This window comes from Eublepharis macularius, chromosome 4 (genome assembly GCF_028583425.1).
Source record: "Eublepharis macularius isolate TG4126 chromosome 4, MPM_Emac_v1.0, whole genome shotgun sequence".
Classification (NCBI taxonomy): Eukaryota; Metazoa; Chordata; class Lepidosauria; order Squamata; family Eublepharidae; genus Eublepharis; species Eublepharis macularius.
In genome coordinates, this window is record NC_072793.1 from 183,439,609 (window position 1) to 183,459,669 (window position 20,061).

The 20,061-nt window shown below is 50.1% G+C and overlaps 1 protein-coding gene across 1 annotated transcript in view; it reads right to left on the reverse strand.

Annotated features, from left to right (window-relative positions):
- Positions 1 to 486: 486 nt before the first annotated feature.
- LOC129328009 (zinc finger protein 665-like) overlaps positions 487 to 20,061 on the reverse strand; it is a 48,685-nt gene continuing 29,110 nt past the window's right edge. The window contains exons 11-14 of the mRNA XM_054976752.1: positions 11,796 to 11,881; positions 10,980 to 11,106; positions 6,822 to 8,438; positions 487 to 641 (exon numbers count right to left, since the gene is read on the reverse strand). Coding sequence (XP_054832727.1) covers positions 487 to 641; positions 6,822 to 8,438; positions 10,980 to 11,106; positions 11,796 to 11,881 — 1,985 coding nt within the window. The remainder of the gene's footprint in view (positions 642 to 6,821; positions 8,439 to 10,979; positions 11,107 to 11,795; positions 11,882 to 20,061) is intronic.

Below are 20,061 nucleotides of genomic sequence, written 5' to 3' on the forward strand. Positions count from 1 at the left end.
CTAGGGAATACCACAATTCCTGCAATGGCTCCATATTGTACTGATTAGTTATCAGGCTCAGCTGCAGGCGCTGTAACTTCACGGGCAGATCCAGGGTTCCCCCTTTCTCTACAGGACCAGCCCTCTCCATATGCTCTGCCGCACCACTGAGACGAACGGCTGCCTGGACAGAGGCCTTCTCTCTTGAGGCTCCCTCTTGGTGGAAGGGCCCCAGAAAGGCTCCCACAATTGCCTTATCCCACAGAAGGCATCAAAGAAAATGTTTTAAGAGGGTATTTTAACAGGGCATTTATATGGTTTATCTTCTGTGGGAATTTTTGGGTGGGAATTAAGATGTCCACTCTGACTGAAGCTTTTCCAACACTCCAGGCATTTTTATGGTTTCTCGCCTCTATGCATTCTTCGAGGGGAATTAAGGTCTCCACTGTAACTGAAATCTTTCCCACACTCTAGGGTGGTTTATATGGTTTCTCCTGTGTGATTTTTTCAATGGGCATTAAGGTCTCCTCTTCGACGGAATCCTTTCCCACACTCTGGGCATTTATATGGTTTCTCACCTGTATGAATTCTTTGATGGTAAGTAAGGCTTCCCCTCCAACTAAAGGCTTTCCCACACTCCAAGCATTGATAAGGTTTCTCCCCTGTGTGAATTTTTTGGTGGGAATTAAGATGTCCACTCTGACTGAAGCTTTTCCCACACTCCAGGTATTTATATGGTTTTTATTTATTTATTTTTTCAATTTATATACCGCCCATCCCCAGGGGCTCTGGGCGGTGAACAGTTAAAATCGATAAAAACAAAAACTAAAATCAATATACAAATAATAAAACAAATTAACAAGGTGCAGTGGTGGGGAGAACCTTCCTCACCCCAAAGGTGGGAGGCCGACATGGCACCGCCCCCTTCAATCACCAAACGTCAAACGCCTGGCGGAACAGCTCTGTCTTACAGGCCCGGCGGAATGATAATATGTCCCGCTGGGCGCGGGTTTCCATTGACAGAGCGTTCCACCAGGCTGGTTGAAGCGAGGTGGGCTTCCTTAGGGCAGTTTCTCAACTGTGTTCATTCTTTGATGGGAATTAACTTCTCCACTACAACTGAAGCCCCTTCCCCACTCTGGGCATTTATATGGTTTCTTTCCCGTGTGAATTCTTTGGAGGGAATTAAGGTGTCCACTAATCCTGAAGCTTTTCCCAAACTCCAGGCATTTATATGGTTTCTCTCCTGCGTGAAATCCTTGATGGAGATGGTTTTCCCTCCAGTGCCCACCCCCACCTTAACCCAGGTGATATTAGTAGTGGAGCAACTGACAATGCCCGCCCCTCCTTCAGCCAGCTGGTATTCGGAGTGGAACAGGGAGCAATGACTGCCCCCTTCATTAACCCAGCTGATATTAGGAACAGAGCAGGTGGCAATACCCATCCTCTTCAGCCAGCTGGGATCAGGAGCAGGAAGGTGGTAATGCCCACTCTCTGGCTTAATCTAGCTGTTATTAGGAGTGGAGCAGGCAGTAATGGCAGCCTCCCACCCTAAACCCACCTGATATTAGGAGCAGAGCAGGTGGCAATGCCCTCCCTCCTTCACCTAGCTGCGATCAGGAGCAGAGCACTTGGCTATGCCCACTCTCCACCTTAACACAGCTCGTTTTAGGAGCGGTGCAGGTGGCAATGCCCTCCCCCCTTTACCCAGCTGGGATCAGGAACAGAGCAGGTGGCAATTCCTGCCCCCACCTTAACCCAGCTGGTATTAGGAGTGGAGCAGGGGGCAATGCCCATCCCCCACCTTAACACAGTGGATATTAGGAGCGTAACAGGTAGCAATGCCTATCCCCACCATAACCCAGCTGGTATTAGGAATGGAGCAGGTGGTAATGCCCACACCACACCTTAACACAGCAGATAGTAAGAGCGGAGTAGGTGGAAATGCCCGCCCCCCTTCAGCCAGCTGGTAGTAGGCATGGAGAAGGTGGCAATGGCCATCCCCCACCTTAACCCAGCTAGTATTAGGAGCAAAGTAGGTGGCAATGGCCACCCCCATGTTATCACAACTGGCATTAGGAGCGGAGCAGGTGGCCATGCCCGACCCTGCCTTAATGCAGCTGGTATTAGGAGCAGTGTAGGAGGCAATGCCCATCCCTCACCCTAATCCAGCTGGCATTAGGAGTGAAGCACGTGCCAATGCCCACCCCCCTTCACCCAGCTGGGATCAGGAGTGAAGGAAGTCCCATTGCCCACCCAGCGCCTTCACCTTGAGTGGGATCAGGCACAGAGCAGGAGGCAATTCCCTTCTTCCCTTCACCCAACTGGGATAAGAAGTGGAGCTGGTGACACTGCCCGCCCCCTTCAGCCTACTGAAATAAGGCACTGAGCACGTGGCAACGCTTACTTCTTCACCCTGTCAGAATCAGGCACCAAGAAGGCAGCAATCTCCACCCCCCTTCAACCTGCCAGTATCAGGAGCAGAGAAGGTGGCAATGCTTGTACCCCCTTCACTCAGCTAGGATCAGGCTTGATGAGAAAACTAAATGGCGTCTCCCGAAATTGTGTGCACGATTTAAAGAGGAACCCTCACGGGAGAATCAGAAAAAATTGATTAAACTATATTTAACAACATTCGTTCATATAATTTCATTTGTCAGCATTTATTCATGTAATTACATTAGTTCATGTAATTTACAAATAGTATATACACTCCAGGAAGACTTCAGCATATAACACCTTTACAACGCACTACTTGCTTAATACTACTCCAATATGTGCTAAAGTCCGTAAAAGTCCAACAAAGTTGTCCTTCGTCCGCAGCTTGAGGTCCGTTGACTATTAAATTGCTGAATACACAAAATCCAGGCCGTGCGCCCAATCCGGGGCCGGCTACAAGCTCAGATTTCGTAAATCTTCTTCTTCAGGGGCGTGGCCTAATGACAATAACATCAAAAATAAACTTAATAGCTTCCATAACAGACCTGTACGGTTAGCTTCTAAATTGCTTCACACGGACAATCCAAGGACAAGGCGGCAGTCTCTTCTTTAGCGCGCCCTTCCCAAACCAAACAAGTCAGTATAAGTATATCTCCATCGATAATTGACCAGAAGAATAAGGTTATGGAAGCTCCACTTACCCAACATTTCCTGTCTCACCATCATCCTGAATCAGATTTTCGAGTAGCAGTACTTTGTGTACTGAGAAAAGGTGATCAAAAGGCACTGCTTCAAAAGGAAGCGTTCTGGATACATACGCTACACACCAAGCATCCGTTGGGTCTGAATTTGGACTTGTCCTTACATTGTTTTTTATAAGGTATGGTCGTGTTCCCTTTAAGAGCCTTGGGTCAATTTTTGATGTTGTAAATGTGGCAGCTTTTGATTGCTATGTGTGAATTATTATTGTCATTAGGCCACGCCCCTGAAGAAGAAGATTTACGAAATCTGAGCTTGTAGCTGGCCCCGGATTGGGCGCACAGCCCGGATTTAGCTCTAGCAAAGCAACTGATCAACCCTTAGGAAGGAAGGAAGGAAGGAAGGAAGGAAGGAAGGAAGGAAGGAAGGAAGGAAGGAAGGAAGGAAAGCCTATAAAAACATGCAGACAGGAGAAGGCTTTCATCATATGGAACTAAATGACCTACCATTAAGCCTCGACTAAAAGGAGAGGGCTTTTTTTTTCTCCAGCTAGTAGGCAGCCTCAGCTATTCTGCAGCAGCCGGCAGACGACCAGTATCTTCCCTCTTGCCTGCTGGGGACCCTGGAGAAGGCGGGCAGTGCGGAGCCTGGCAGGCCCACGTTTAGAATTGGTAGAAAGCAGCTTGAGGCCTGGACATTATCTGGGTCAGAGCCACAGTGCTGAATGCAGGCGGACCCACCATTCGGGATAGGGTAGGGATAGCAGTCTTAACCAACTAGCAAAACTGGGATGGACGGAGATAGAGAACGGACAAGTTTTGCTCTTATGGTTGCCAAATGGAAGGAGAGAAGGGAGGTGACCGAGGAGTGATAGGAGAGCCTTCTTCAAGTATTTAAAAGGCTGCCACATAGAGAATGGAGCGGAGTTGCTAGCACTGCAAGCTATAGGAATACAGAAAGCCACAAGGGGTGCCAGGCTGTGATGAATGTCAGATCTGTGGCTAAATAATAATTGTAATCCAGACTACCTTCTGCAATCAGACAAGAGTCCGTTGTTTTCAAAAGATTTACTGAAAAAAGCAACCATTATAGTCCACGGGCCCAGATGCAATAGCTAGGCTGGTACACGTGTATTGTCACGAATGATAGGCAAAGAATACAGTACAAAGTATCAAATCCCAGCAGGCCCAGCCTCCCCCCATAGTTCTCAAAACAATCCCTTTGAAGCTGAGAAAGTGAAAGTTTCCCAGGGCTGGAAAAGCTGTAGTCAAAACATTCCTCTTCTGAGAGATAGCTGCTAGGGAACATCTTGGCACCTGTGAAGAAAGCACTCAGAACACTAAATGAATTAAAATGGAGTCTCTTTGGTTACAACATACAGGGAAGCATTCTGAACCTGACATTTCTGCTTTTCTTAAAACGCTTATCCCCCTGGTTTATGCGGATAGCGGGTATGGAATGAATTAAAATGAAGTCTGTTTGGTTACAACATACAGGGAAGCAACATACAGGGAAGCATGAATACCCCCGGGGGGGGGGTCTCACAGGCATCACCTGAAGCACAGGATTTTCTTCCTCTTGAGTCCTGCCATGGTTTTCATTTGCCAGTCCTGCCATGGTTTTCATTTGCCAGCCACCCCACTGCACCCAGTGGAGAATCAAAAAGAAAAATATAAAGCCGGTTTGATGGAATCGGATCTGGGCCTGAGTATAAACTCAACCCAAGCCTGGAACAATCACTGGGATAAAGTTGACAGACACAAGACAGTTAATTTTAAAGCGAAGAAGAAGAAAGTTTATTTAGAGAAACACAAATTTCACAATTCTATTGAGAGCCAGTGGTGTGTAGTGGTTAGAGTCAGAACAGAATCTGGGAAAACAGGTTCTAGAAAGAGGAGGCCAGGGAGGCTGGCATTCCCTGCTCCTCCGTCACTGATCCTGTACGGTGAAGGAGGAGAGTGGGCATTGCCACCTGCTCCATGCCTGATCTCGGCCACGTGAAGGGGTGGTGAGCTTTCTTACCTGCTCCATGCCTGATTCAGGGAAGTGAGCATTGCCACCTACTGTACTCATGATCGCAGCTGGGGGAAGGGGAAATGGGCATTGTGTCCTGTTCCGCGCCAGATTACGGCTGGGTGAAGAGGGGCAGGCATTACAGCCTGCTCCAAGCTAGACCCCAGTTGGGAGAAGGAGAGTAGTCATTGCCACCTGCTCTCCACTGGGTGAAGGAAGGCATTACAGCCTGCTTTGTGCCAGATTCTGGTGGGTAGAAGGGGGAGAGCATTGCCAACTGCTCTGTTCATTCCAGCTGGGTGAAGATAGAAGTGGGCATTACTTCCTGCTCCTCACCTTGTCCTGGCTGGGTGAAGATAGGGGGGTGGGCACTGCCACCTGATCCACTCCTGATTCCAGGTGGGTGAAGTGGGGGTCAGGCATTACTACCTGCTCCACTCCTAATACCAGCTGAGTTAAGGCAGGGGATGGCCATTGCCACCTACTCTGCTCCCAATATCAGCTGGGTTAAGGTGGCCGGTAGGCATTGCCACCTGCTCCCCTCCTGATCCTGGCCTGGGCTTTCTGCCGTGGCACAATCTCTGGAAGGACACAGTGCTTTGCCTGGGCTTCCCTTCCTGGCATTGCCCTCTAGTGTTGCACCAGGTTAGAAAGTGAGTCATTTTGAATATGCTTTGTCAATTATATAGTAAGATTCTTTTGTGCAGAAAATGACCTGTTTGTCCACTGTACAGAGTACAAAGGCATTGCTGACCCTTAATAGCATATAGACCATTGAAAAATGAATAAGGGGAACCAGAGATGGTAAAATTGGTATAATTACATCCAGTTTTTGTGATATGGGTTAGATCCCTCTTCAGATGTACAAACAGCCATACAGTTGTGTTAGTACTTTGTCTCTTGGCTCTCTCCAACTCTAGGCCCTTTCTAGTCATGAGGTCAAGATAACTCTCTTCGTGCATGCAGAGACATCCTCTATAATTTTCTGGATGAAATCCAGCAACTGTTTCCGTATACTTCTGGCCATACCTGTTACAACAGTCATGAGGGGAGGGGTCAAAAGGGCCAAGGGAGTGGGAGCAGCATTATGCTGGCACAGCTGTCAGCTACGCAGGCGGTTTCTGGAATATGGCCTGTAGAGCCCAGAGCCATGTCATACACTCCCCATGGAAGGAAAGCAGGCAGGGTTGCTACGTCTGGCATGGGAAATCGTGGAGTATGGGGAGGGGACAGAACTCAGAATAGGATGTGAAGCCACCAAATCTGCCCTCTGAAGCTGGACTCCAGGGGAACTGGTCGCTAAGACCTGCAGATCAGATGTAATTCTGGGAAAACTCCTGGCACAACCTCGAGGTTGGTTGCCATAAGTGGCATCTGAGGGGCACACTACAGTGAATGGGCTCCTGAAGAATATTGCTGCTTCAGCTTAGGGTTGCTTTTCCCACACTCCAGGCATTTATAGGGTTTCTTCCCTGTGAATTCTAGGCATTTAAATGCTTTCTCATCTGTTTGACGTTGTTAATGGTCTGGAAGGCTTCCCCTCTGGCTGAAGTATTTCCCCTCCAACCGAAGTTTCTCCAGCACTCCAGTCATTTAAATGGTTTCTCCCGTGTGATTTCTTTGATGGTAAGAAAGGTTTCAGCTAACATTGAAGGCTTTTCTACATTACAGGCATGTGTTTGGTTTCTCACCCGTATGAATACTTTGATGCCGATTAAGGTTTCTCCTCCTACCGAAGCTTTTCCCACACTCCAAGCATTTGTAAGGTCCCTCGCCTGTGTGCATTCTTCGATGGGCATTCAGGTCTCCATTCCGACGGAATCCTTTTCCACACTCTGGGCATTTATATGGTTTCTCACCTGTATGAATTCTTTGATGGCAAGTAAGGCTTCCCCTCCGACTGAAGCTGTTCCCACACTCCAAGCAGTTATACGGTTTCTCTCCTGAGTGAATTTTTTGGTGGGAATTAAGGCATCCACTCTGACTGAAGCTTTTCCCACACTCCAGGCATTTATATGGTTTCTCACCTGTGTGCATTCTGTGATGGGCATTAAGGTCTCCACTCTGACTGAATCCTTTTCCACACTCTGGGCATTTATATGGTTTCTCACCTGTATGAATTCTTTGATGGCAAGTAACATTTCCTCTCCGACTGAAGTTTTTCCCACACTCCAAGCATTTATACGGTTTCTCTCCTGTGTGAATTTTTTGGTGGGCATTAAGGTGTCCACTTCGACTGAAGCCTTTTCCACACTCCAGGCACTTATATGGTTTCTCGCCTGTGTGCGTTCTTCGATGGTCATTAAGATATCCACTCTGACTGAATCCTTTCCCACACACCAGGCATTTATAGGGTTTCTCACCTGTATGAATCCTTTGATGGCAAGTAAGTTTTCCCCTCCCACCAAAGCTTTTCCCACACTCCAAGCATTTATGAGGTTTCTCTCCTGTGTGAATTCTTTGGTGGGAATTAAGGTGTCCACTCCGACTGAAACCTTTCCCACACACCGGGCATTTATATGGTTTCTCACCTGTATGAATCCTTCGATGGCAAGTAAGGCTTCCCCTCCCACCAAAGCTTTTCCCACACTCCAAGCATTTATAAGGTTTCTCTCCTGTGTGAACTCTTTGGTGGAAATTAAGGTATCCACGTCGACTGAAGCCTTTCCCACACTCCAGACATTTATGTGGTTTCTTGCCTGTGTGCATTCTTCGATGGGAATTAAGGTCTCCACTCCTACTGAAGCCTTTTCCACACTCTGGACATTTATATGGCTTCTCTCCAGTGTGAGTTCTTTGGTGGGAATTAAGGTATCCACTCTGCCTGAAGCTTTTGCCACACTCTGGGCATTTATATGGTTTCTCACCTGTGTGCATTCTTTGATGGCGAGTAAGGCTTCCCCTCCGAGTGAAGCTTTTCCCACATTCCACGCATTTATAAGGCTTCTCCCCTGTGTGAATTCTTTGTTGGAAATTAAGGTTTCCACTTTGACTCAAATTTTTTCCATACTCCAGGTATTTATATCTTTTCCAATGTATGTTAATATTTGATTTTTCAGAAACTTTCTCCCCACTCGTTGTGCCTTCATTTCTATTGCCTTCTACGTACATTTTTTCAAGTAGTGGGATTTCATGACCGTTTTCATCTTGTAAAAGATCAGAATTACTCCTTCCTTTAGATGGATGTTTTCTCTCGTCCTTCCTCATGGTATCACAATATGTAACCTTCTCTTTCATATCTGAATATGTATCCACTTTACCTATCACTGGATGCACGAATGTTTTGTTCGCTGACCCCCACAGGCCTCCTGCAGAAAGAAAGAGAAACGTGGTGTGAGGATAGGACCATTTTACAGCTCATCTGTGTCAGAGTTTTCTCCTTTGTTGTGTGATGGTTGTGTTTGCACTCTGGGAATGCTGAAGGGTTAAGATCACACAGTCCGTACCTAGTTCTCCCCCTTGCTTTCTCCATTGCTTCTAAATTCCAAGCTGGCTAAGCTGGCAGGGGAGCCATTCGTATGGTAATAACTGTAGCCCAAGTGGACAAAAACCAGAGAATATACAATGGGGACCACCACCATCCACCAGGCTCCTGGAACTCTGTGTGACCCTGTTGTTTTAAGTTTCCCTTTCCTTGCCTTGTAGAATTTAGAGGGTGAATAGTTTTTTTTTTGGGGGGGGGGGGGTGAGAACAAAGACAACCAGGCAGTGATGGTTTAACGCACACAATAGAGTGTCTGAACAGATGCAGATGGAGGGAGGTAACTTTTACATGTAGTGAAAAATGGATACGTTTTTAACTTTTTCATATTCTCCACATTCAGATGTTGTCATCTTATGCTGTTCAGATGGATATGTTCTTTTCGGTGAGAAAATTGCCTGGTATATCCTTAAGGAGAAAGAATTATGTTCCCGAAATCGGCATTCTCTGTTCCCTGCCACCAGAGAAAGCCTCCTGCTTTGTCCTCGCAATGGAGCAGCTGCTACGTTGGAAATGCCTCTTCATGGACTCAGGCTGGCTGCAGCATTTTTGGCTTCCGAGGTGTCCTGTCCTCTGAGCCCCCTACTGGGTTATGGGGAGGCAAGAAGCAAGAGAAGGCAAAGAGGGTGAAAGAGATGGGCCCCCGGCCCCTACCCTCCCTTACTGGGAGGGAATTAAGCAGCGGGGTCTACCATTGGGTTGACAGCCAGGCTGGATAGTGGTGGTGGCTGGGCTGCTGGCACTGGGGACACACAGCTGACTGCTGCCCTTCCTCTGGCATACCAGAGAATTGCCTAGCTCCACCTAGTGGCTGATTAAGGTGTCCTCGTCGCCAAGGGCCAGACCTCCCCTGCAATGGCTGACTTTTCGATGGAAATTTTGGCGGTCCACTGACAGTCTGCAATTCCAAGTCTACTGAGAGCAGAGAGCAAGCTCCAGTTGCATAGGAGAAGGAGAGGGGAAAAGGTGGAAAGAGATGAACTCTGCCCTCTGATCTAGTAACTGAAGACCACAACCCACTGAAGAAATCTCTCATCGCCTGTGGTGAAAGGACGGGTGGGTTTGGTTTTACCACAAGTGGTATGAGCACAAACAAAAAATGGACCATAAAACTGGGAGAGGAACCAAATAATCTGCTGTTGAGAAGGCCCAAAAGGCTGTTTCTATAATGGTTCTCTGCCAAACTAGAATGCTTTTGGGAACTGGGTTTTGTTCCCGCTTCCCCACAGCATCACAGTAACTTTGTGCACCTCCCAGAGCTTCCCTTCGTATTCTCCTGACTTTCTCAAACCTGGTGTGCTCCAAAAGTTTGGGAATGATGGCAGTAAAACCTGGTTAGCTGTCCTGTGGGTGGGAAAATTTGGGTTTTCCAGTCCATGTGGCACTCATTTTCCCTAACCCCAGAGCAGCCATTTCCTCCCCCTGCCAAAAGGGGAGGGGGGTAAAAATAGTACTAGAATATTGTTATACGTATATATCACTGTTACAACAGGTGCAGCAAGTTCTCTGAATTCCGATTTCATTTTTTAAAAAGTAAGTCTCTATCCCTTCCCCTTGCACAGACATAAAAGAAAAGGCATATCTTCAGAAGGGAAGTGGCCAGAGACTTACTTCACACATCCAGGAGAAGGAGCGGAACAGGTGGTAATGCCCCCCCTGAACCCGCTAGAATCAGGCACGGAGCAGGCGGCAATGCCTCCCCTTTACTCAGATTGGATCGGGCGAGGAGGAGCAGGTGGCTATCCCCACCACCCCTTCATGGGGCTGGGATCAGGAGCTGAGCAGGTGGCAATGCCTCCCCTTTACTCAGATTGGATCGGGCGAGGAGGAGCAGGTGGCTATCCCCACCACCCCTTCATGGGGCTGGGATCAGGAGCTGAGCAGGTGGCAATGCTCGCCCGCCATCTTCACCCAGTTGGGATCAGTCATGGAGGAGGAAACGTCCCCCTGCCCCTCCCCTGTCTAGAGCCCATTGTATTTTCCCCCACAACGGGCTTTGTTGCTAACGAGAAAAAAAGAAACACAAACTCATGACTCTTCTGTGTGCTCATAAATGGAGCAATTCCAAGCCTGCCCCTCCAGAAATACCCAACAGACAATAGAGGCGGTGTGGTATGGGGCCATATGTGGCATGGGCAGTTCTGTGCCTCCTCCCTACCAAGAAGAGATGGAAATGCCAGCTGAGAACTCAGTCAGTGGCAGAGAATCCAGCAGGGCCACCTTTCAGCCCAGTTAAGACAAGGCCCAGACTGGGGGGAAGCCCCAGCAGACAACTTGACCAGGTACCCCCGCGACAAGGAATTCCCTCCAGTTATTCCTCACAGCCTCTCAGCCAGAAGGAGAAAGCGCAGGAGAAAAGGACCCTCACCCAGAGAGGCCACGTTCCCAAAATTCTCCAGCATGACTTCCTTGTACAGGGCTCTCTGAGCCGGGCTCAGCAGGCTCCACTCCCCCCAGGTGAAATGCACAGCCACCTCTTCGAAGGACACCCAGCCCTGGAAGAAGGAGAAGAGAGTTTCATTATATTGCTGGAAAGGTGGTCCATGAGAAAGAAAACTGAAAGGGCCAGTGTGACATCGTGCTTAGAGCAAAGGAATAGGACCTGGGAGGACTGAGTTCGAATTCCCTCTCTGTCATGGTTGCTTCTCTGTGGATAATCTCTTGGCCTAACCTACCTCACAAGACTGTTGTTGGGAGGGTTACGTGGTGGAAAGGAGAACAGTATGAAAAGTGCTTTGGGTCCCTGATCAGGGAAGAAAGAGGGAGGTAATTTGAAAATGGAATAAATAAATCATAAGCAAAATCAGGGATAACAACACCAAAATGGAATGAAGAGGAGGGGGGAAAGACACCGCAGGTACATTTGTCTCTCCCCCACCCCAGCATTCTCTGGGGGCATCTGAGGGCCAGGGGGGCTCTCCTTATCTGCAGGGGGCCAGCAGTCAAGTGGGGGAGAGGCCAGAGATGTCCGGGAAGAGGAGGAAATCCTTTTCCAGGGGACATTTGAAGTGCAGTAGTCTTGTCTTCTCTGAACATATAATCCTACACAGGGGCTGGCCATTTTCCACCTTCCAGCCTCAAAATCTCTTGGCACCAGAACAGAGGGGAAGGACCCAATCCGCTGAGCCTTGCAGCAGAGAAGGAACCCCTTCCTCACATCCGCTCTGCATCCCCCTCCCCTTACCTGTGCTGGCTGCATGGCTGGTCTTTTCCTTTCACCACACGGAGGAGAGAGCAGAAAAACAGCCAAGGGGATCTTTGTGCTGCTACCTGAGAGGGAGAGAAAGAAAGACAGATGGTGGGAAATTCTGTTAGGTTTGGCAATCTCAGGCCCTTTTATGAGGAAAAAAGAGCCCTCTCTGGTAGTCCAGACACAGAATGCCTGACGGGGGGCTCCTCCTTCACACACACACCCCCCCACATCGGAGAATGGATCACAGAGAGTGGCAGAGATCAGCCACGGGGCCCAGGGCAGATAGCTTGACCATGTCCTCCCTCAACAAGGAGTTCCCTGCAGTCACTCCTCACAGCCACACAGTGAGGAGGAGGCTGTCCAGTTCTGCCAGGCTAGAGCTCAATGACTTCCCTGCATGAGTCCAGAACTGCAAGAGTTAAAGCTTTATTGATAATCTACAAGTTCAGCAAACCAGTACAGGTTCATTGCCGGGAATGAAGATCACCACCAAGCCCCAAGCATATCTGCAGCTCAGTCTCCACCCCCTCAACTGCCAGCGTTGTAAGTTCCCATTTCCATCTCCCTTGTGTAAAGCAACAGGCAAAGGAAAACCAAGATGTTTTAGAAAGGTCCAAAAGCCAAGAAGAAAAGGATCCTCACCCAGAGAGGCCACGGTCCCAAAATTCTCCAGCATGACTTCCTTGTACAGGGCTCTCTGCGCTGGGCTCAGCAGGCTCCACTCCCCCTTGGAGAAATGCACAGCCACCTCTTCGAAGGACACCCAGCCCTGGAAGAAGGGGAAGAAGAGGAAAGGTGGTCCATAAGAAAGAAAACCCAAAGGACTAGGACCTGGGAGGACTGAGTTCAAATTCCCCTTCTGTCATGGATGCTTCTCCGGGGACATGGGGCCCTTCATAGTCTCTCAGCCTAACCTACCTCACAAGACTGTTGTTGGGAGTGTTAAGTGATGGAGAGGAGAACTGAATGAAAAGCTGCTTTGAGTCCTTGATCCGTGAAAAAATGGGATGTAATTTAAAAAACAGGAATAAATAAATCATATGCAAAATCAGGGATGGGAAAACCAAAGTGGAACAGAGAAGAGGGGAGAAGATCCCATAGAGATGTTTGTCTCTCCCCCACCCCAGCGTTCCCTGGGGGCATCTGAGGGCCAGGGGGGCTCTCCTTATCTGCGGGGGGCCAGCAGCCAAGTGGGGAAGGGGCCGGAGATGGCCGTGAAGAGGAGCAAATCCTTTTCCAGGGGACGCTTGTAGCACAGTAATCTTTTCTTCTCTGAACATGTAACTTGACACAGGCAGTGATTATTTTCCACCTTCTAAAGGGGCACCTTCATAATCTTGCGGCACCAGAACCGAGAGGAAGGAACCCAATCCGCTGAGCCTTTCAGCAGAGAAGGAACCCCTTCCTCATATATACTTTACATCTCCTCCTTACCTGAGCTGGCTGCATGGCTGGTCTTTCCCCTTCACCACACGGAGGAGAGATTAGAAAAACAGCCAAGGGGGTCTTTGTGCTGCTACCTGGAAGGGAGAGAGAGAAAAAAAGATGGAGGGAAACGCTTTGGGGGCACACAAGTTTCTATGCCAGTCCCTTCAGCGAAGCTCTTTCTGGATTTGCCCAGGGCAGAATTCAATATCTCAGACCCAGAGTCTTTGGCCGGATATTTCTCCCCCCACACAGCCATTTTTTAGGGGGGAAGGTCCCACCTTCCTTATTCACTCATCCCCCTCCCCTTCTGGCCCAGTTTCCTCCCAGCCTCACTGAATCCTTTCCTGGGCGCTGAGTCCCTCGCCCTGCTGGAAGCCACACCACTCCCTCCTTCCTTCTGAGAGAAAACAAGACCCTCCAGCCTGCCCCACACAACCAGGAGGGGGTGCTGGGAAGGAGGTGACCTGAGGCGATGGGATGGCTCACCAGACTCGAGGTGGTATGTGGGAGATTCCAGCTGGGAAGAGAAATCATCTGCGCTCAGAGAAGACCAGCCCTGCAGGTGTTACCCAAATTGCTATACACTGTTACAAGAACTGAGAGAGATTGTAAAGCAGCAGACCCAAAATCTTTCCCTTGCAGCTACCTGTGCGTAGGAGAAGGGGTGGGGAGCATAGGACCTGTCCCGCAGATTGAGGAAATCCTGTAGAGGCCTGATGTGAGAGCAGAAGAGTGGGGTGTAGAGGCAGAGAACATCTTGTGTCTCCAAGGGGCAGCAGCTGAAAAAACTGCTCCAATGTTTTGGGGCTCTACTTATAATACAGATGTTCACAATCTGGAATGTGCTGGTCATAAGGTGGGGCAATAATAAGTGGACAAGAGAGCAGTAGGGATAGATGGGAGGGTGAGGGGTCTTTCATAAGGCCAGATCCTGCCCCACATTAAGGCTATCAGAAAATCTTATGGATGTGGAGGTCTTGTACACCAATATCCCACATGCAGATGGATTGCAAGCCATACGGAATATTATCCCGGACAAAACCACAGCAAACCTCGCCACTGAACTTTGTCACTTCGTACTCACTCACAATTACTTCGAATTTGGTGACAACTTATATCTACAGGTTAATGGCACAGCCATGGGCACACGCATGGCACCACAATATGCTAACATATTCATGGCGGACTTAGAGCAACGCTTCCTCAGCTCCCATCCACTGGAACCACTACTATACTTAAGATTCCTGGATGACATCTTCATCATTTGGACCCATGGGAAGGAAGCTCTTGAGAGATTTCATCAGGACTTCAATAACTTTCACCCTACTATCAACCTAAGCCTGGACCACTCTACACAACAGGTACACTTCCTGGACACCACTGTACAACTACATAATGGACGAATAAATACCACCTTATACCGGAAACCAACAGACCGATACTCATATCTACATGCCTCCAGCTACCACCCTAAACATACCACTCGGTCTATTGTCTACAGCCAAGCCTTACGTTACAACCGTATCTGCTCCAATGCTCTCGACCGAGACTCACACTTAAGAGATTTACAACAAGCATTTTGGGGACTACAGTACCCACCAAATGAAGTGAAGAAACAAATCAACAGGGCCAGACTAATACCCAGAAACAGTCTGCTCCAGGACAAACCTAAAGAAACTAACAGCAGAACGCCACTGGTTGTCACCTGTAGCTCCCAGCTCAAACCCATCCAACGTATCATCAGTGAGCTACAACCCATCCTGGAAAATGATACCTCTCTCTCAGAAGCCCTGGGTGGAAGACCTTTCCTTGCCTACAGACAGCCCCCCAACCTTAAACGACTTCTCACTCACAACCATGAATCGGCCAGCAGAGTCACCAGCACAGGTACCAGGCCCTGCAACAGACCCAGATGCCAGCTCTGCCCTTATATCTACCCAGGGAATACAATTACAGGACCCAATGGCATCAACTACACTGTCTCTGGCTCTTACAGCTGCTCATCCTCCAATCTGATATATGCCCTCATGCGCCAACAATGTCCTTCTGCTCTGTACATTGGACAAACCAGCCAACCTCTACGCAAAAGAATAAATGGACACAAATCTGACATTAGAAATGGAAACGTCCAGAAACCAGTGGGAGAACACTTCAATCTACCAGGACATTCCACCAAAGACGTAAAGGTCGCCGTGGTTCAACAGAAACCTTTCAAAAACAAAATCCAACGGGAGGCTGCTGAACTGGAATTCATATGCAAATTTGACTCTGTCAAGCTGGGACTGAATAGGGACTATGAATGGTTATCACATTATCACAGGTAACAGATTTCCTTTACAGAGGCGGGGTCTAGGGGAGCTCAGTGGCACCTGGCGTGGGCTTTCGGGGACCACAGATCTCTTTGTCAGATGCATCTGGCAGGGAGAGCTGTGGTTATCGAAGGCCCATACTGCATTGGAATTGGATGGTCTAGCTGTTTGGCTGCTACAAACTAACAGGGCAAACTCCTTTGAAGCCAACTGATCCACACACCAAAAGGAGATGTTTACATATACTAGCAAAGGAATGTTTTGGTTGCACCCTCCTCCTTCCCTCCCCTAATTGCCTCTTCTCTCTCCTCCCCTTCTCTCCCTCCTCTTCTATATTTGACCAGTCTCTGTATCATGCATCTGACGAAGAGAACTTGATTCTCGAAAGCTTATGCTGCAATAAAATTGGTTAGTCTTAAAGGTGCTACTGGACTCTTTTTGATTTTTCTCATTCTTAAGAATCACCTAATTTTAAAGTGCAGAGCAGGCCAATACTGAAAAGGGGATTTCCCCTCATTTGCATAAAAAAGTCTGTACTAGCTCTTCCTGCCGGCTATGCAGACCCAGTCGGGGCCTCTGGCTTCTCCCTGTGCCAGGCAGGGGCTGTTTCTCTTGTCTGCTGACCCCAAAGAGATCCTGCACCTGCGGTTGTTAATCCTTGGGAGGCTGGAGGGAGAAGCCCCCCTTTGCACATGCCCAGAGGATGAGAAAAGTAGCCAAGAAGTTACAGGAGACTGACCAGGATGGCAAAGCAGAGGGAGGGAGGTGGACTGGGGGGGCATCTAAGGTGTTTTCCACGGGGGGGGGGGCAGGCTTGTTGCTGCTGGGACAGCCAAGACAACGCCGTGGCAATGGGGCTTCCACAGGGCAGGTTTTCTGTATCTTCCCTGCCCCATCTCTCAGATGCGCCCCCCCCCCAAGCCTTTCTAGCACAGATTCCACCCCACCCCACCCCACCCCGTTGTTTTAAAAGCTGGGTACTGAACTGGTATCGCTATCAGAAAATCTCCAGCCGTTTTGTTGCAAAGATGTAAAGAGAAAGGCACGCCTCTGCCATGAAAGGAGCTGGGGGCTGGCTCCAATCGCCAATTAAAAATCATTAATTACCAGCTGAAATGAACCATCCTCCCTCCCATCAGAGAAGCAGCAGCTGCCCCGGTGGCAGGAGAAATGGATCCCGCGTGGCTGGGAGAGGGGACACGAAAGTCCCCGACCCTCAAAGAACAAACCGAGGTTTGCAAGGCAGCTGAGCGGAGGGAGGGGGATTCTTTCAACAGGCAACAGCCCAGGATCTCCCCCCCAGCCCCCTCCCCGGATTGTCCCTCCAGCTTTGCAGAAAGGAGGGACGGGCGGGCGGAGGAGCCCCAAAGGACCAGCTGTGCAGCTCCCCCCCCCCTTCAGTGTCTGCCCTCCTGGTCTCATTTCTCTCTCCCCAAAAAGCAGTTTCTGCTTTTCTTTCCCTTCTCCCCCCCGCCCCGCACTGAAACTCACGAAACGCGTCCGGCATGGAGCAGATGCAACCGCGGGAAGAACCAGGGCCACATGCCTGGGAGGGGGAGGGGGCGGCAGGAAGTGACCTCACCAGCCCCCCCCCCCCCCCCAGGAATCAGGACTCTCTCGCTTTAACCCCTTGCTTGATCCCCGCCTCCAGCCTTGCCCGGCTTTGCGCCCCTGGGAGGCCGGGGACGGCGCGCTCCTCCGGCTTCTCATGCGCAAAGGCGCCGCCTGCCTGGTGCTGGGAGCGGGCAAGGGGGGGGGTCTCCTCTATAGTTTGGGGGGGGGGTCGATCCGAGAGTTCACGGGAAAGTCAGAAGAGGGGAGCCCCTCCCTGCCCTTCTCCAGCCCGCCCCGCCCTCGAGGGAAAGGGGCCTTTGGTTGCCCCCTGCATAGGTAAAGCAGCCCCCCCCCCCACCAACACACACCCGGGTCTGGGCAGGGGGCATTGCATTGGGGGGACAGACGCCCCAGGCTGCAGTGGGGGGCGTGCATGTTGGCCCCTAGTGGGTTTGCCACCCTCCAGACTGCCGGCTTCACTTGCACGGAAGGAAAGGGCAGCTTTGGAGAGGGGCCCGCGGCTCAGTGGCAGAGCGGCTGCTCGGCCTGCAGAAGGTCGCCGGTTCAGTCCCCGGCAGAATCTCCAGTGAAAAGGGGCGGGCAGGAGGGGATGCGAAGGACCCCCTCCCCCAGTCCAAGGAGACAACGGTGACCTCGATGGGCCAGTGCTGTGATTCAGCATAATGCAGTCTCATGCGGCCTCCGAAGCCTCGCCATTGCACAGGGGCAGCCGCGTTGGCCATGGAGGGCTGCTGCCTTCTCCTGCCTGCGGGCTCTGGCTTGGATAGCTCCAGAAGGAGCTGGATCCAGGCGGGCCCTGCTGGTGTTCTTACCCTGGGGCTCTCCACCAAAGCAGGCTTCAGTCTGGGGGTGACGGGAGTCTTGATTTTATTTATCTGGAATATTCCTGGGCTGCCTCTCCAGAGAACCTGCCAGAGGGGGTATGAGAAATGAAACAACAGAACCTTCTTGAAACCTGCCCTTCATGTCTTGCTTTTGATTGATGTCCTACAGGGAGAAACGGAGCTTCCATTGAGCCCTCGAGGTCAGCAACCGAACTTTGTTCCATGAGTTTCTCTAGTCCCCTTTTCAAGATATTGTACTACAGCCTCGTCGCCTGCTAATCAAGCTGCAGGTTCCTTAGGGGAGGTGACCAAGTCCAAAACTGCCCGTGCGGAGAATCTGGGCTCTTCGCCCATCAGAATTAAGACCTCCTGGCAAGAGACTGGAGGCATTACGGGGAAGAATTGCTAGGGTGAGAATGACAAGTGCTGCTACTGAACCCTTCAGGGCCAGAGAGGGAGGAGAGACCGATGCGTTCCAGCTCCTTAGGCTTGCCTGAACCCAGCTGCACTCTCACGGGAAGATGGAAGGGGTGTGGTCCGGCTATGTGGGCTTGATAACAACCACAGTGCGCTAACCCCATGTGGTAGGACAGGGCACTGATTGGCTCCAGAGATCAGCCCAGCTTGCTAGGCAATGGGACGTAAAACTGGAAGGTTATGTATGTATGTCATTTATAGTCCACCTTTCTCACTCTGAACCATAATTACAAGTGACGCCTGACACTAGTTGGACACTTGTCAGCTTCCCTCAAGTTTTGATGGGAAATATAGGCGTCCTGGTCTTGCAGCTTGGCTCCCCGACTGCTGTCCAATGGACTTTTCAACTGTCACTCCTCCCACATTCCGCCAAGCTGCCTACATTTCCCCTCAAAACTTGAGGGAAGCTGACAAGTGTCCAACTAGTGTCAGGCGTCACTTGTAGCTTGGCTGTGAGACTCAAGGCGGATTACACAGTTTGAGATTAGTACAGTCAGTATCAAGAACATTTCCATAAACAATGCCACAGGGTAAATAGATACAAGTACACAAAGACATAGCATTAGCAGGAATCCAATACAACTGAGTGGTGAAATCTAGGGTGCCTATTAGTGGAGCGTGTGAGACCCCCTCCCTGCAATACTGCCCTCCTATCTGAGTGGAAAGCCAGGAGAGTGGGGGCTCTCCTGACTTCCTCAGGTAGGCTGTTCCACAGGGTAGGGGGCCACCACAAAGAAAGCCCGTGTACAGGCTGCTGTTGATTTCACCCATGTGCAGTGTGGCACCTGCAGCAGACCCTGTTCAGAAAAGCGAAGCTGCTGTTGGGGATCATAGGGAGAGATGCGGTCCTGTAGGTATGTTGGGCCAAGGCCGTGAAGAGCTTTGTATGTGATAACCAATACCTTGAACTGAGCACGGTAACTGATGGGTAGCCCATGGAGTGACTGCAGGATGGGAGTGATGTTCAGGCTCCTGCTCGCTCCTAATAACAGTCAAGCTGCAGAGCTTTGCACCAGTTGGAGTCTCCTACTTAGTTTAGACGGGAGACCAATGTATAGTGCATTGCAATGCTCAAGCCTCGATGTTACCACAGCATGGATCCAGGTGGCCGGGTTAGCTGTGTCGAGGAAAGAAGCCTGCTGCTGCTGCTGCTGGGTGAAACCCGGGTGCCTGGGCCCTAAATGTGGGGGGGCCTGGGAGGCAGCAGAAAGGAAATAAAGGGGGAACCTTCTTCCCTGAGACCACCACCCCCTTAAGGTAGAGTAGGGAACAGTGTGGTAGGGAAAGCAGGCGGTGGTTCTCTTCAGTTTAACTTCCTGCCCTGCTCTAATACCTGCTGGGTTAAGGTGGGCGTGGGCATTACCACCTACTCCGCTCCTAGTATCAAGTGGGTTAAGGCACTGGACGGGCATTACTTCCTGCTCCGTTCCTAATACCAGCTGGGTTAAGGCATTGGACGGGCATTGCCACCTGCTCTGCTCCTAATATTAGCTGGTTTAAGGTGAGGGGTGAGTATTGCCACATGTTCCGCTCCTAATACCAGCTGGGCGAAAGCGGGGGGCTGGTATTGCCACCTGCTTCTCTGGCTGGTTTCATCCTCGGGATATATTTAAAGATATGTTTATTCTTCATCTTACATTTCTT